Genomic DNA, 15,118 nt, shown 5'->3' with positions numbered 1-15,118 from the left:
TCGGCAATTATGTTTGCCGGCCATTGGACGACGTACTCCTTCGACGACGCAGATCGTACCGCCTTACTGTGGCCTGAGCTTGTTTCCGCTCTTATCCGGAAACAAGGTACACCCGAGAAGAAGAAAAACATATGCAGCCAGCTGTGTGTCTTGCGTCCTACGTGTCGTAGGGTGCAAACATCGCTGCAAGACGGCTGCAATCTTAACGCCGCCGTGATCCCACACACCAAGTGTCACTGTGTACAGCGCAGCCCTATCCACCGCCAACAGCTCCGCTAGTAAATCTGCCTGATCCGCATCAGTGACAACAGATGCTCGGTTTCCCTCTACGGGAATCCCAAGGATGGCCTCGACGTCATGCAACATGATTGTCATCTCACCAAACGGAAGGTGGAAAGAGTTCGTATCCGGCTGCCATCGCTCAACGAAAGTCGTGATCAGCGTCCAGTCAATCCTGTCGTGCATGGTGGCAGGAAGGTGACTCACTCTAGTGCCCCTCAATCGCCCGACCATCTCGCTCTCCTCCGGCCAAGCATCAGCCCAGCTACACAAAAACTTACAAGTCTTTTCCCGGGTTTGGCATTTCAAAATGCCAGTATCCAAAGCCCTCTCCTGGTCATCCCAGATACGGGTAGCGATGTGTCCTAAAAAGCTAGGAATCACACTCCCGTCTATAGGTCCCCCGGCCACCTCACCCCTCACCATCCAAGAATCATTAACGGCCCTCGACCGTTTTCTGCTACCCGCAGACACAGTAGACGCAGATGATGTGCCAGATCTACTAACAAACCTACCATCTCGACCCTTACGCACATCTACCCTGTGCGTCTCATACGTATCATCAAGCCTCTGACTAAATGGATCGTAATCATCATATGGTCCACTCTGATCGTCGACATCCTCATCTACATCATCCTCCTCCTCCTCCTCCTCCTCCTCATCATCATCATCATCATCTTGATCCTCCTCAGAACAGTGCACCCGTTCTCTGCGGGCCGAGGCCGAAATACCACGGGATCTAACGTGTCTGGGCCCCGAGCTCTCCATTGAGTAGATCGTACTTCTCACAACGTCAATATTCTTCCCGCACCAGGTCCAAATTGCGATGCCTTACTCCATGTAAATAACGAAAAATAATAACGAAAGCAAATTAAAAAAAGTCGAAAATAAACACAAAAGCAAATAAACAAGTAACGGAAATAAAATTATAAACATAAAAAATATAAATACAAACAAAACAATATACATATAAACATAAAAAATATAAACATAAACATACACCAAAAACAAAATATATAACCAAAAACAAAAAATATAAACAACAAACAAAAAAATGAAAAACATAAACAAAAACAAAAAAATCAAAAATGCAAAGAAAAAACCAAAAAAATAAAAACTCACAACACTTAAAACAATTATTAAAAAAAAAAGGGAAAATAAAATTTTTTAAAAAACAAAAACAAATTCAAAAAAAAAATAAAACAAAAACAATAATCAGGAACATAAAATTTAAACTTAAAAAAAACAAAAAAATTAAAAAAAAATAAAATAAAATAAAACATAAAATTTAAAAAAAAAACAAAAGGAAAAAATATTTTTTAAAAAAAAAAAAAACAAACATCAGGAACACAAAATAAAAATTTAAAAAAAAAGATAAAAAAACTTAAAAAAAAAAAAACAAAAAAAAATTTTTGAAAAAAAAATTTAAAATTAAAAAAAAAAAAAAAATAGGGGCGCCTAGGCCAGACGTCGTGACGGTGGTGGCGGCGCCTAGCCCAGACACCACTACCACGGCGGCGGCGCATAGGCTAGGCGCCACGTCCGTGGTGGTGGCGTCTGGGCTAGGCGCCGCCACCACCGTCACAGCGTCTGGCCTAGGCGCCTCCTCCGTGGTGGTGGCGTCTGGCCTTGGCGCCCCACCGTCGCCGGAGTTTTTTTTTTTTTTAAATTAAAAAATTTTAAAAATTACCTTCTCGCCGGTAAACCGCCTTCCGCCCACCGCCGGTGCCGCCACTTCCTTGCCGGGCCGCCTCGACATCGCTCGGGAAATATTTTAGAGAGAGAAAGTGGAAGTAGAGAGTAGAGAGAAGAAATTGTGTTTTTTACTTTGAGGGCAAAAGTGTCATTTCACTCTAATTTTGTGGGCTTTATGTAGAGATTTGTGGGCGATGTTTAACAGTTCACTAATTTTATCATGACAAAAATACAAATATAAAAAAGGCAAGAGTGGAATGGAAACGTATTCCCTCCGTTTTTTTTATATAAGTTAGAGATGAGATTGCGCGGAGTTTTAGGTAATTTAATAAAATATGATGTTAGTGTGGAAGATAAGCTTATTATTTTATTGAAAAGTAAAGAGGTGTGAGAGAGTGTGGGGACCACTGAAGGAGTGAGAAATGATACAGTAAGAAAGAGTGGGGATATTAGTGGGTAAAGATATATTATTAATTGTAGGGTTTTTCTACGTTGTAACCTCGTTTTTTTCACTTTTCTATGTTGTGTCCTAACATATATGACTTGCCACGCTGTAACCCTAAAACACGAAAAATGTTTATATGGTGCTCTCGCCGTTAACTTGCTGTTAGGGGTTCCGTTAAAATAAAAAAATTAAACTTTTTTTTATTTTTTGTTTCATTTCCCCTTCCCATTTCCCTTCTTCCCTCCATAACCACCAGAGTAGATCAATCGCGACCACCCTCAATAGCTAGCCCCCTCCCGTCAGCCCAGCCACCACCCCCTCTCCCACCGCCAGTCGCTGCCCAGACCCCTCCAGCCACCAGACACCTCAACTACCACCTCCGTCCCCTAGCCACCTGCCTCGCCAACCATGTCAATCCCCTGCTCGCCACTGTCACGCAACAATAACCAAACCGAACGCCACCAAATACGCACCAAAATAGCAGCCCAAATCGACACCAAAAGTATCAATTTTAGCAGCAATTCACTCAATTTCATCAGCAAATTTCAGGCTACAAAAAAAAGGATGACGTGAGAGGGGAAGCAGAGCATGGGAGGGTGACGCGAGAGGGGAAACACAGCAGGGGGAGGATTTCGTGGGTGGCTGGGTTTCGAGTTTAGGGGTTTCACGGTGGCTGGGTGGTCGGGTTCAGAGGGGTTTCGTGGGTAGTCTGGGGTTTCAAGGTGGTCGATTTTAGGGGTTTAGGGGGGTTTCATGTCAGGTGAGAAGGGGTATGGTTGGGAGTTTGAAGAGGGGGTATGGTGGGGTTGGGGTTTTGGGTTGAGGACTGGTGGTGGTGATCATGGTGGAGTTGCCATTGAAGGTTGGGGGTGGCTGGTTGTGGGCGGGGTGACTGGTCGTAGGCGAGGGTAGCCGGTTCTAGGGGAAGAGATGGTGGTGGAGGGGGTGGCAGCTTGGTCGGAATTAATGGAGGGAGGAAGGAAAGGGAAATTAATTTTTTTATAAATTAAATATTTTTTTAAAAGAAATATGTTAACGGAAGCAACTAACAGGCAAGTTAACAGCGAGGGCACCATATAGACACTTTTCGTGTTTTAGAGTTACAGCGTAGAAAGTTATATATATTAGAGTACAACGTAGAAAAGTGAAAAAATATGAGGTTACAACGTAGAAAAACCCTTAATTGTAAGAAATTTTCAAATATAGAACTCTAGCTTAAAAAAAGAAAAAAATATATATAGTAACTCTAACTTATAAAAAAATACGGAGGGAGTAATTAGCAAACTCTAACAAACCACTAGTAAAACTACATTGTTTAACAACCTATGGCCTGATTTCCTCTGCAAATTCCACCCATCAGTTTTTTAAAAAGAAAACAAAAGATAAAGCAATGCTCTCTCTTTCACCCACTTCAGTCTTTCTCAACCCCATGTCTCTATCTTCTTCATCCTTACAAAATCAAGCTCAAGCTCATCCCTTTAATGGCGGCAATCCTCTTTCCTTCACATCCCCTGCAAAAAAAACCACCGCTCATCACTAAAACAAGCAGACCCAATCATTACTCTTCAAGCCTTTCTGCCAATTCATCAGTTGCAGAACAACAAGAAGAAGAATATCAAGTTTTAACAGCTACTCGAAGCGAATACAACAAAATTGTAATCTTGGAATCCGAAAACTCCAAAGTATTACTATTAGATGATAGTGGAAATGTGCATAGTATACTGTATAAAGGCCAAAAATGGACGAACTCTTATTGGGATGAATTTACCAGTTTGCCTGCAATCATTCCTAAAGGTGGTCCAGTTGCCATTTTTGGATTAGGAGGTGGTACAGTCGCTCATCAATTGCTCCACTTTTGGCCTTATTTGGTTATTGATGGGTGGGAGTTAGATGATGTTCTAATTGATCGAGCAAGAATGTATTTTGGGATGTCTGAGTTGGAAATGACAACAAATAATAACGGAGGCTTTCTTCGAGTTTGTGTAGGAGACGCTTTGTCTCCTACAGCAAAAGTAGCAGGTGGTTATGCAGGGATTATTGTCGACTTGTTTGCTAATGCTGAGGTTCTTCCGGAGTTGGAAGTCGCACAAACTTGGCTAAACATCAAGGATAAACTCATGCCGAATGGGAGGATCATGGTTAATTGTGGCGGGGCGAAAGAGATTTTGAATGGTGGAAAAGAGTGGGAAGTGAACTTGACAATTAAGGCATTGTGTGAAGCATTTGGTCAGGAGCTTGTGAACTGGAAAAAGATGCCTGACAATGAGAGTGGGAATTATTTGGCGTTTACGGGGCCATTACTGGAATTGGATATGTGGTCTCAATCTGTGCCGGAGAAACTTAGCTCTGCCGTCAAGCAATGGAGACCTTGTAAGCCTTTGTCATGAGTATAGAAAAGAATGTCATTCTGAATCACATTGGTTGTATTGAATCTTCAGTGGTCGTTCTTGCTCTTGCATTTTCCACTAGATAGGTATAGAATGATATACTGAGTTAGTATGTTTAATAATATGGTGACGTTTGAAACTCCAATTATTGTATGATGTACAAACTTAGATATAAAGGATACCTTGTAAATTATACAAAAGTATATTGAAGCAGGACTAGAAGAGAAAACATGGATAGCTCACAAAAATGTCAATATTGGTATAAAGTAATAAAAAAATACAAGCATGATTGCATGTCAAACTCAAATTTCAGAAAGCTCAACCAAAGACATGAACATACAGCCACTATAAATACTTGGGCATGCTTCTACTGAACTCACTATACATAGGGAAAAAGAAAAAAAAAAAAAAAAAATCAGTGTAGTAAGCAAGTCTTTTAAGGCAAAATTGTAAACTTTCCACGCGGTATAGACTGGCTTCTCCTCAGCCCTGATATGGATGGATTGTTGCTTTCTTTTAGAAGCTGGTTTTCAATTCGTCCAGAATCTACTGTATTTGCTTGTCCTCTGCATGGAAGAATGCGGATAATTAATTACTTAATAGTCGAGTTAAACATTTGAACATGAACCGGTGTTGGACAAGATTGCCTGAATCCAAGTAACATAGATTACAGGTAGAATCTGACGTCCAATTATAACGCTTTTTTGAGCACCCACCCATCATAATATACTCCTGTTTTTGAATTGGTGAATCTATGCCTTGAGGGAGGTAGTGATGTGTGGTAAAACCTTGCTTTTACAGTTTAAATACACTTTAGGTTGGACCTGAGAAGCCATACCTTGGTTCAAGATACTGAGAACTCTTAGTAGAGTTAGCCCGTAATTTCTTCAACCGAGAATTGCTGCTGTAGACAGGAGAAGCAAATAACCCCTTTTCATTTTCAGGCTCAAAAAAGTCACTCTCTCTAGCCTCCTCAATCTTTCCTCCTGCATGAATGTCAGGCTCATCAACCTTTGGAATCCTAGGCGCTGGTTGGTTCTTGGCCTTAATTTTGCTGATCTCATGCTTGCTTTTCCTCACTGACAACAATTGCCTTGTATTTACAGGCTTAAGTTGTTCATTCTCCTGATCTAATAAGTTGCCTCTTGTGATGCTGCCATCATGCCGGTCAACTAATGGATTTGCTGATGGTGGACCAAGAGGTTTATTCACTGATACTCTAGCTGGATATTGAATCTTTGGGAAAGGTTTTTCTGTCATTTCAGGCTTAAGCCTACTCCTAATGAGAGCTCCTCGGTCAGTAGACATTGACCTCCTCACAGGAGGAGACGGAGACCTTGGATTTCCAGGCTTTATAAGCTTTTCTTCAGCTATAAAAGGCATCTTTGGCATGGTCTCATGTTCCTTTAACCCAGAGGGAAAATGTGACCTCCTCTGCTTCCCTGAAGAACAGCTTCTGACCTGTATACATAACTTTTATTGTTATGACACCATTCTGAGATTTAATTTGTCACATTATTACAACCTCATTATCCTGTCACATTTTCATACCTAAGTAAATACTAGTGTGGCCTAGTGGGTAAGATTGTAAACATCTTATATGTATTAAGGCCGTATAATAGGTTTTATGTAATCTTCTAATTGAAGTGAGGTTATTAATCCTACCTCAAAGGCTTTGTCATCAACTGGTCGCGCAAGCCTTGGCACATGCATTGGTGAAATGGCTCTTGCGTTTTGAGTTTCAGAATTGCTTCTTACATTGGCACACTTTAGATTTTCTAGTTCAGCTTCTTTCTTCTCTAATGTTGATTTCAGATTAGAGATCTGCAATAAGAGAAGAAAGAAATTTAATTTTATCCATGTCCTAATGTTTAAGGCTTGAAAAAATAAAATAAAAAACCAACCTCAGCTTTGAGGTCTCGAAGTTCAGTAGTTTCTTTGTTAGCTCGAGCAGCTCCAAGTTCTATAGAGGCAACCCTCTCTGCAAATTTAAGGGTACTTATTGTCTCTCCAATAGCATTAGATTCAGGATTAATATGCACAAATATCAAAGTTTTAGCTTGTCCTCCTACAAAAGAAGTTACTCATAAGTTAGCAATCAAAGACTGATCAGCCCTCCTACCAGAGAAGGATACTTGTAATTTATACTAAGTACGGAGTATATATTAGTACGGAAAAAAAAAAAAAAAAAAAAAAAAAAAAAAAAAAAAAAAACAGCCACAATGGCTTTCCAAAAAAATTGAGTAATGGAGGTACAATATACTCAAAAAAATATTTTTATTCAAATATATAAGATTGAAGTTTTGATCATGGCATCTTTTAAGCTGGTTACCTAAGGAATCCTGCAGGACTTGAGTAAGCTTGCTATTCCTGTAGGGAATATGAGCACTCTTCTGAGCAAGAGCAGAGATGACATCCCCAAGTGCAGAAAGTGATTTATTTATATGTTGGGCTTCCTTTAGCCTTTCTCCAACAGCCTCGGATTTGTCGACTCTCTCACTGCCTGCTAAATCCACTAGATGAAGACAGCCCCTCAAAATGGACCCAGAGATCAACTCTTTTCCTTGGACATGGATAGTTAAAATACTGCAATACCATAATTGTTTGAGAATGATAGAATGAAACCAAGCAATCATTTTAATGGAGTATGTACCTGTGAGATCGGCTACTCCTTTCGTTCAGAGCAGTTGCACCCACAGCACGATTCTTTAGGCCAACCCGCATCAAGTCAAGAACATCTTGGGTACAGTTAACTTGGACTAAACATGCATCAGGTACATTGAGACCATTGAGCTGAGAATTGTTTCGAATATCTAACGTAGATATAATTAAGGAATCACATTAAAAACGTTCCCGAGTGTAAGTTAAGATGTCTCATAAAAATATTATTGATTAGCTGAGCTATTGAAGGATATCTTCTGGAAGTGCCATCAACAACTAAGAGGTCTCTGACTTGTTCATTGTATATTTCAATCATCTGGACTCCAATATCATATTCAATTAAGTCAACTCTGGATTTCGAAATTTGAAACAGATCTTGCAATGCTCGGTAGTTGACACCCCAAGTATCTTCTGCAGTTAAATCAGGGCCACTCTACACAAAAATAAAAATGCAGTTTTCATAAGGAAGAATTCTAAGAAACCGAGGCAAAATCCAAGCATCAAAAATATTGTAGAGAATGGTGTGAATTAAATGAATTTCATCATTCATATATCCTAAATGCAAGTGAGGATGAATACAAAGTAACCAATACCATAGTGTATGTCTTTCCGGAGCCAGTTTGTCCATACGCAAAGATACAAACATTGAAACCATCTAAAACTGATCTGATTAATGATTGGGTATCTGCATATATTTGCTCTGCGCACAAAACAGATGAATATATATATCAATCCAATAGGTAAGGCCACAAAGTGCCTAGTGTGCTGCATTGCATATTCTTGCGGAAGATGTAAAACTTACGTTGGGTTGCATTTGTTCCAAATACTTTGTTAAACGAGAAGACCTTTCTTGCATCTCTCCCTTGTTTTTGAGGATGGACAATCATTATATTTCCATTTTCTCCAATATGATCAACAGTTGATACCCCATCAGATTGGCCTTGCAAGAACGGCCTTACTCGACAGTAAACTCTAATTGATCCTATGATATAAAACAACAGTTCATGACAATTTTAGTTTCTCAATTTACTTAATCCCAACTTTAAGTAAATGAATGTCAGAGATTATACAAAGTAAGATTACCTTTCAAGTCTTGCACTTGATTGTAAAGCTGACGATTTTCTTCTAAAATCTTGTAGTAAGAAGATGACGCGACCTCAAGACTCCTCACATGATTCTCTGAGCCAATTAAATAATTAAATTAGGGTGATAAGTAGTTAACAGAAAAGGGGTACACTAGTATTGTATTATAGTTTTTAATCAAATGCAGACATATATATATATATATCTCACCTAGTTTTTTAATTTCTTCATCCCATTGTAACTGAGCCCTACTCACTTCATCTTCTGTCTTTTTTAAAGATGACTTGAGTTCCTGAAGATGATAAAAAGAAAAACCAATTAAGTTTTCCATAAATCAATTTGGCAGATTTGATCACTTAAAGAGAACCAAGTCACTGAATGTGAAGACATGAAATTCCAAGAAAGAGATAAATTTGTTTAGAATTGAGTACCACAAGTTGTTTATGTTGCCCATTTACTACTTCCTTGTAGCTCGTAGAATCACTGATTTCATGTCGGATAACCTCTTTTCTTCCCCCACAAATGCAACATTCCGCTGCATCATTGGACTTCATAACAGCCTTCTTGTTGCCAAGATACCGTGAAATTGCTTCCAAGAATTCTTCATGTGTAAAAGATGCTGCCTCACTCTTCAACTTTTTCTTCAACATATGCCCAAGCTACAACATTTATCATGCAAACCTTAAGAAAATTATTCCTATTATATATTTATATGTGCCAAAATATAAGCTCCATTAAAATTCCGAAACTCTACCTGAAGACCTTGAGTCACAATCACTGATGAAAAATCCTTGACAACCTTATGAATCACGGTATCTATTACCTGCACATTTATTCACCAACGAGTACAGTTGGTGTATAGTGAAAATAAAATTAAGAGTTTGTATTGCATCACCGATAGATTACACTTGCACGAAGCATAATTGTCTGTCCGGCAGTGGTTATCCCTTTGCCATCACTTTTTATAGACTTCCAGTCACTTAATTAGCAAAAGTCTGTTACTAACTTCCATTTGTGTCATTTGCTACACTTGACAGTTTGTGTCATTTGATAAAATTTGGTTCACAACTCAAATATAGTTACTACGTATGATTTTGGTGTCACTGGTTAAATTTACGAATCACATACTAGGTGTTTTACATGTCAATTGCAAGTAGTAAAGCACAAAATTTAGCTAGCTAAAGGAGCCATGATTCCCCTATCTCTTCCCTTACCTTTTCAGCTAAACATCTGATTGAAAGCAAACTAGTACGGAGTAATAAAAATAAAAAAAAAAGACATTTCATGGTAACACACTAAGAGAAACCTAACTAAAACAGAAGAAATCTTACCTACCATTGAATTCAAAGGCAAATCCTCTATTCCATTCTTCTCACTGACATAAGCTTGCAATATCCCAAGTCCATAGCGATCAAAGAGAGTACACAATGTTTTTGCTATTTCTGTTTCGTTGTTTGAAACCTTGCTATAAAGACGAAGAAATTCCAACAGCTGCTCATATTGTAATGATTCATATTCATCAAACGACGACAATGAATCATCAGCACTTTCACTGCCAACTGAAGAGGAGGAGCAGTCTTTTGAGAACGAAGTGATCCTCACAGTTCCACCATACCTCCACACTCCAATTCCACCAGCTTGTTTCCACTCATAATAGCCTTTTAGGCAAAGAATGCAGTCCACAACTTTACTTGTAGAACCTCCCTGTACATAATAAGAATCAACTCAGTACTGTAGACTAATGGTTGATCTTTATTTGTGAAATCATGTTAAAGACAAAGCATTCCTGCCAAAACCACAGGAGAAAAATAACTGGAATATGTATATTCAGATACATAACCAATTGCTAGATATGATCCAGCAGGTACAAATTCCTAACACAGACACACTGTTGTAAGTACACAACGTTCATGAACCACATTCCTAATATTAAACTTCTTTGTACTTTTGAATTCTTTGTTGGTTCTTGTTAATAAATTCTTATCTCAAAATGAAGACAGTACAGTAGGAAGAGTCGAAGTAACACAATACGATAATATTCAAGCTACTTATAAGGTGATTAGCTCTCCTCGACTCCATCATCCGAAAGGATGAGTTAGATTGAGGTTAGCCGGTCAAATAAAAGAAAGAAACCTTTTCCAAGTCAGAGGCTTCAAAAGTCAAGAGCTTCATATTGCCAACAGCTACCAAGAAATTCCTCATGTTTTCAAAGTACTGAATGGCTGACTGTGCTGCTCCTTCTGGGGACTGCACTGTCACCACTGGATTATCCACGACCTTGTAAACAAAATACAACAAGTCATAAACACTCTACAAAATAATTGTAATCTGTAATTCTGTAAACGGCAATGTACCTTGAGGACAGCACCAGGATTAACTTTATTAAGGACATTACAAAGGATGAGACCATTGCGGAGGGCCATGCAAAAGTCTTCCTCGGAAGGGTTCTTTGAGAGGGTGTCCCTTGCCACTTGGTCCATTTCTCTTAACCATCCTGTTGCTTGATACCTTCTTGCAGCTGCACAAATGATGCAACTCCCATTTTAACTACTATTGCGTGAAATTGGCATGATGTTTGTAAGGATAGTCATATTAGAAGTGACAAACGAGTTGTTTGGATCACGTTCAATTTGGATCATATACTCATATCATGTCACGTGTCATTTAGTTTAGTTTATGGTTTTTTTTATTAAATCATATCCGTATCTAGTCAGTCAGCTTATGATAATTTATACAAGTACTTATTTAGCGACATTGATTATCATACAAATTAAAACCAAATTCCCTAGTGACAAAGTGTGATCTTCTAATGACATTGCAACAATCCAACTTTTATTTTCTCTGCCCTGCTTTACCCTATCATCCTGTCTAACCCTCTTTCTTTAGAGATTATTATACTTCCTTAATCATCATTAACTTGAGGTCCCAACCTTTATTAGTAAGGCAAGTCCACCTAAAATGGCACTTATTAAGGGCAAGGGGATCCAATTCCGTTTGTGGGCCCACTTGGTCTAATTTACTTACTAATCAAATGGGCCATCCTGGCCCACCTTAACGGCTCAACATCATAATGAGCCCCATTATCCCTTTTTTGGGCCCATCTTGTTTTTTTCAATTATAATCATTGTCCAATAGCATCTTAGATCAGTATTTTTGTCTAAACAGAAACAAAAACAAATCTGATTGTCCCTTATTTGTACTCCTACCGTAGAGAATCTAGTGAGTTTTTTATTAATATTGCTTTCCCAAATATTCTCTTCCGAATTTATAACGAGGAAAATCAAATCGATTTTATGATTTTGACGATTTATAAGGAGACACGTAAGCTTTAAAACAATAAAAAAAATACACGAGTAATTCAATTTAATGATCCATTTTTAGAGCGACTAATTAAAAAAACACATACATTTTGGTTGACAAGCATACTCCTAATTCAATTTAAAATCCATATCTTAGAGTTAGTTACTAAGAAGTAACATTATGCTCCTAAAAGCTGGTTCCAAGTTTCCAACAATATAGGAAGTTAAGTCTCTTAAAGAAGAGTAGACATCCTACCATAGTACCATCGATTGATTTTAGGCTAACGTGAGTATATTACAATTTTCTACATCGTGTGACTTTGTTAGATTCAAATAAACGACAATCAAGTAGGTAGTAGGGAGAATAATTTGAACACTTCTCCTTTAAGAGAAGATACAAATATCAAAATTACCATTGTTGCTAATTCTAGCCTACTACTCCATACTGGAGTATCAAATTTTTAGTTGTAGTTAAGTTGATTAATTAATATAAAGTATGAGTAGTTTGGATCTACATCTTGTACGTACAAGCAAATTCATCAAGTTAATATTATAGTGATAAATGTGGCGCCACCTAACTTATATCAGTTCGTTCAAACTTATGCAATTCACGTGATCACCGTAAATTGTGCAACCCATTTGAACATCTTACATCCGGCCTAATTAATTTTTTATAGTATAATAAATCTTGGTCTCATAATAATTCAACAAAACAAATTCATGCAATACTACTGACACTAGCCTTTTATGCAATGTCTTTCCTTTTATACGATAATTATTCGGAGTATATAATATATGATGTGTTAAGAGTTAAGAGTTATGGCTTGTTATGTACTCTGCACATTAAAAACTACGAGTAACATTATTCTATACTTCGTATTTAATACTCCAATTGCTTATTTCGCCTATTTTAATAAAGTCGTGTTGTGTTCAACTGATCTGTACTCAAAACTAACTTATACCCCGTACCATGTATAAATTGAAACTAGTTTACGCTAATCAAAATCAATACTAACTTTAATCACGAATTTTGAAATACTCAAATTCTACATAATCTTAACTTTATAAAAAAAAAAAATAGTTCAGAGTAACTCCCCAATAACATTATCTACTACGTTACTACGTATTAAAATTGATTTCTACGAGTGGTAAAGTTTATATCTCATGCATTAACGCGAGTAATTCTACTTAATTTTATTAAGAATCCTCCGACTCGTTTCGAAATTAAATAAAAAAAAGAAGAGAAATAAAGAAAAGAACCTGCTTCATCAGCTTTACGAAGAGCAAGTTCATGATCAGTGAAGATATCATCAGAGTCGTTAGAAAGTAAAGCCTTTAATCCCTTCATACTATTCTTGTTTGGAGTTTCTCCATAAATGCTTTTCTCTTGCCGCATCTCTGCTAATCTCTCTTTCTAAAATTTTGATATGGGAAGTTATATAATTGGGAAATGGGTGGTTAATTAAGCATGAATTTTGATGATGAGTCAAATTTAATGACCCTAGAAAATCGGATTATTAAATAAAACTAAAAATAAATAAAATTGTGTAAATGTGGCAAGAAAGAAGAGGATGGAAGTTGGCGAATATGATGAGAAACTGGAGAGACAGAAATGGAAGGGAAAGAGGGCGTCAAGTTAAAGACTCTCTCACTACATAGGAATATTGCCGTTTTTTAACCTTTATTTTGTTTTTAATTTTACTTTTTTTTGGTGGGGTTGATTGGATTTTGTAATTTTTAAAAAATTTTGTGGATTGAGAGTGATGAACCGTTTGTTTGGGGTGACGGTTGTAACTCTGTTTTTGACTCTATAAAATATGGGTAAGACATGTTAAGCCAAAAATCATTATTTATTTCAAAAAAAAAAAAAAAAAAAAAAAAAAAAAAAAAAATCATTGTTTAAAGTCTTGTTTGGTGTAGAACTGTAGACTATGGTGTATAATGTAAATGGAGTTAGCAGAGGTATTAGATACAAATTTAAAAGATGCGTATTATGAAGTATGAACTATGGAATACAAATTCAAAAGTCTGTATTAAAACTTCTCAATATTATATGAAAAAAAGAAAAATATATTAAAAGTCTTTTTAATGCATGACTCTATACTTCATAATTGTAAATCGCGTATATATAATAATTGTATTTAGCGATCTTTTATCGTAAATAGACATGGCAAACTTTTTGTTCAATAGAGGTAAGAGGATCAGAATCTTGTAAAATCGTCCATTTCAAAGGATACTTTAGCAACTAACGTTTTACATAATACACTTATACACTCGTCGGAGGTAGAGGCACGAAGACACTAATATACAAGGCGCAACACCTAGCTAGATTACAATTAGATTAATTTCGTTAAGACCAGCATTAGGCAAGCTGGCAAAGTAGCTGACGTCTACAAGAAGATTGTAAATAGTTGTTAGCATAAAAGGCAAAAGAAAGTATACGTTGGAATTTTGAATGGAAAATAGAAAAAGTACCAAGAGTTGAGTCAATTTCTTAAGACGTTAGCTTGGGCAAATTTAAATGATTGCAAAAGTTTTCTATGCCTCCTCCTTTCCTATGGACCAACAATGGGAAAGCATCATACACCACCACCACTCCCTCACCAAAAAATTATGATTAAAACATTTAATAATGTCAAAATTAAACGGCCATTTAAGATGAATTATTAGTTAGATAAATATTACGGAGTATTAAGTTTATTTTTAACTTCTTGTAAGAGTTGTAATATTACTATATTAGGAGTTATATAGTCTATTGCTAACTTTGTACTTTCAAACATTTTTCTTTAGAATTTCAGTTTGGATTAATTCAGTCTGAGAAAATAGAGTTTAAACATGCTAATGAATTATTGTCACCTCATTTATCCCCAAATAAAATAATTACTGCTTTAATTTGAAGAAATTGCATTATTCGCCAAGCTTAACATGCGAATAGTGAACCTTAGAGTAAGGTTTTGTTGTGGATGTTAAGCTAATTAATTAACTTGATCAAATCGCTATTATAGTTTTACATATATAATGGGTTCTTTATATATGTAGCATGGGTTTAGATGATGATTATTGAGGGTCCATGAGTTCCTTTTTCATTGTTATTACATGCTACTTTCCTACTCCTTTTACTACACTTTCTTTGTTAAGTTGTTGGGATCCTTTTATCTAGGATGCCTGCAAAGTTTCTACTTGCTATTGCACTAAGGAATGCCCAAAATATTGCCATGGTTTGCGCCATTTATCCGACCAATTTATCAAAATTGACCCCTCTCTAAATG

At 37.0% G+C, this 15,118-nt stretch overlaps 2 protein-coding genes across 2 annotated transcripts; one reads left to right on the top strand and one right to left on the bottom strand.

Annotated features, from left to right (window-relative positions):
- Positions 1 to 2,267: 2,267 nt before the first annotated feature.
- LOC110710981 lies at positions 2,268 to 4,951 on the top strand. The gene has a single exon (XM_021889333.1). The coding sequence runs from the start codon at positions 3,901 to 3,903 to the stop codon at positions 4,804 to 4,806; it is 906 nt and encodes a 301-aa protein (XP_021745025.1). The 5' UTR covers positions 2,268 to 3,900; the 3' UTR covers positions 4,807 to 4,951.
- A 90-nt stretch (positions 4,952 to 5,041) lies between these two features.
- Positions 5,042 to 13,724, bottom strand: LOC110710980 (kinesin-like protein KIN-14F). Its single transcript, XM_021889331.1, has 17 exons — positions 13,110 to 13,724; positions 10,905 to 11,068; positions 10,684 to 10,827; positions 9,886 to 10,254; positions 9,305 to 9,373; positions 8,982 to 9,209; positions 8,761 to 8,842; positions 8,551 to 8,646; positions 8,270 to 8,449; positions 8,061 to 8,167; positions 7,722 to 7,900; positions 7,460 to 7,624; positions 7,139 to 7,392; positions 6,711 to 6,874; positions 6,472 to 6,630; positions 5,645 to 6,267; positions 5,042 to 5,372 (listed from the first exon to the last, which is right to left on the bottom strand). Exons 1-17 carry the CDS (start codon positions 13,243 to 13,245, stop codon positions 5,243 to 5,245), a joined length of 3,249 nt encoding a protein of 1,082 aa, XP_021745023.1. The 5' UTR covers positions 13,246 to 13,724; the 3' UTR covers positions 5,042 to 5,242.
- Between the last annotated feature and the right edge of the window lie 1,394 nt (positions 13,725 to 15,118).

The sequence above is a fragment of the Chenopodium quinoa genome, unplaced genomic scaffold, assembly GCF_001683475.1.
Source record: "Chenopodium quinoa cultivar QQ74 unplaced genomic scaffold, ASM168347v1, whole genome shotgun sequence".
Lineage (NCBI taxonomy): Eukaryota > Viridiplantae > Streptophyta > Magnoliopsida > Caryophyllales > Amaranthaceae > Chenopodium > Chenopodium quinoa.
The sequence above is the reverse complement of the archived record's forward strand: the minus strand, read 5'-3'. Positions and strand labels throughout refer to the sequence as shown.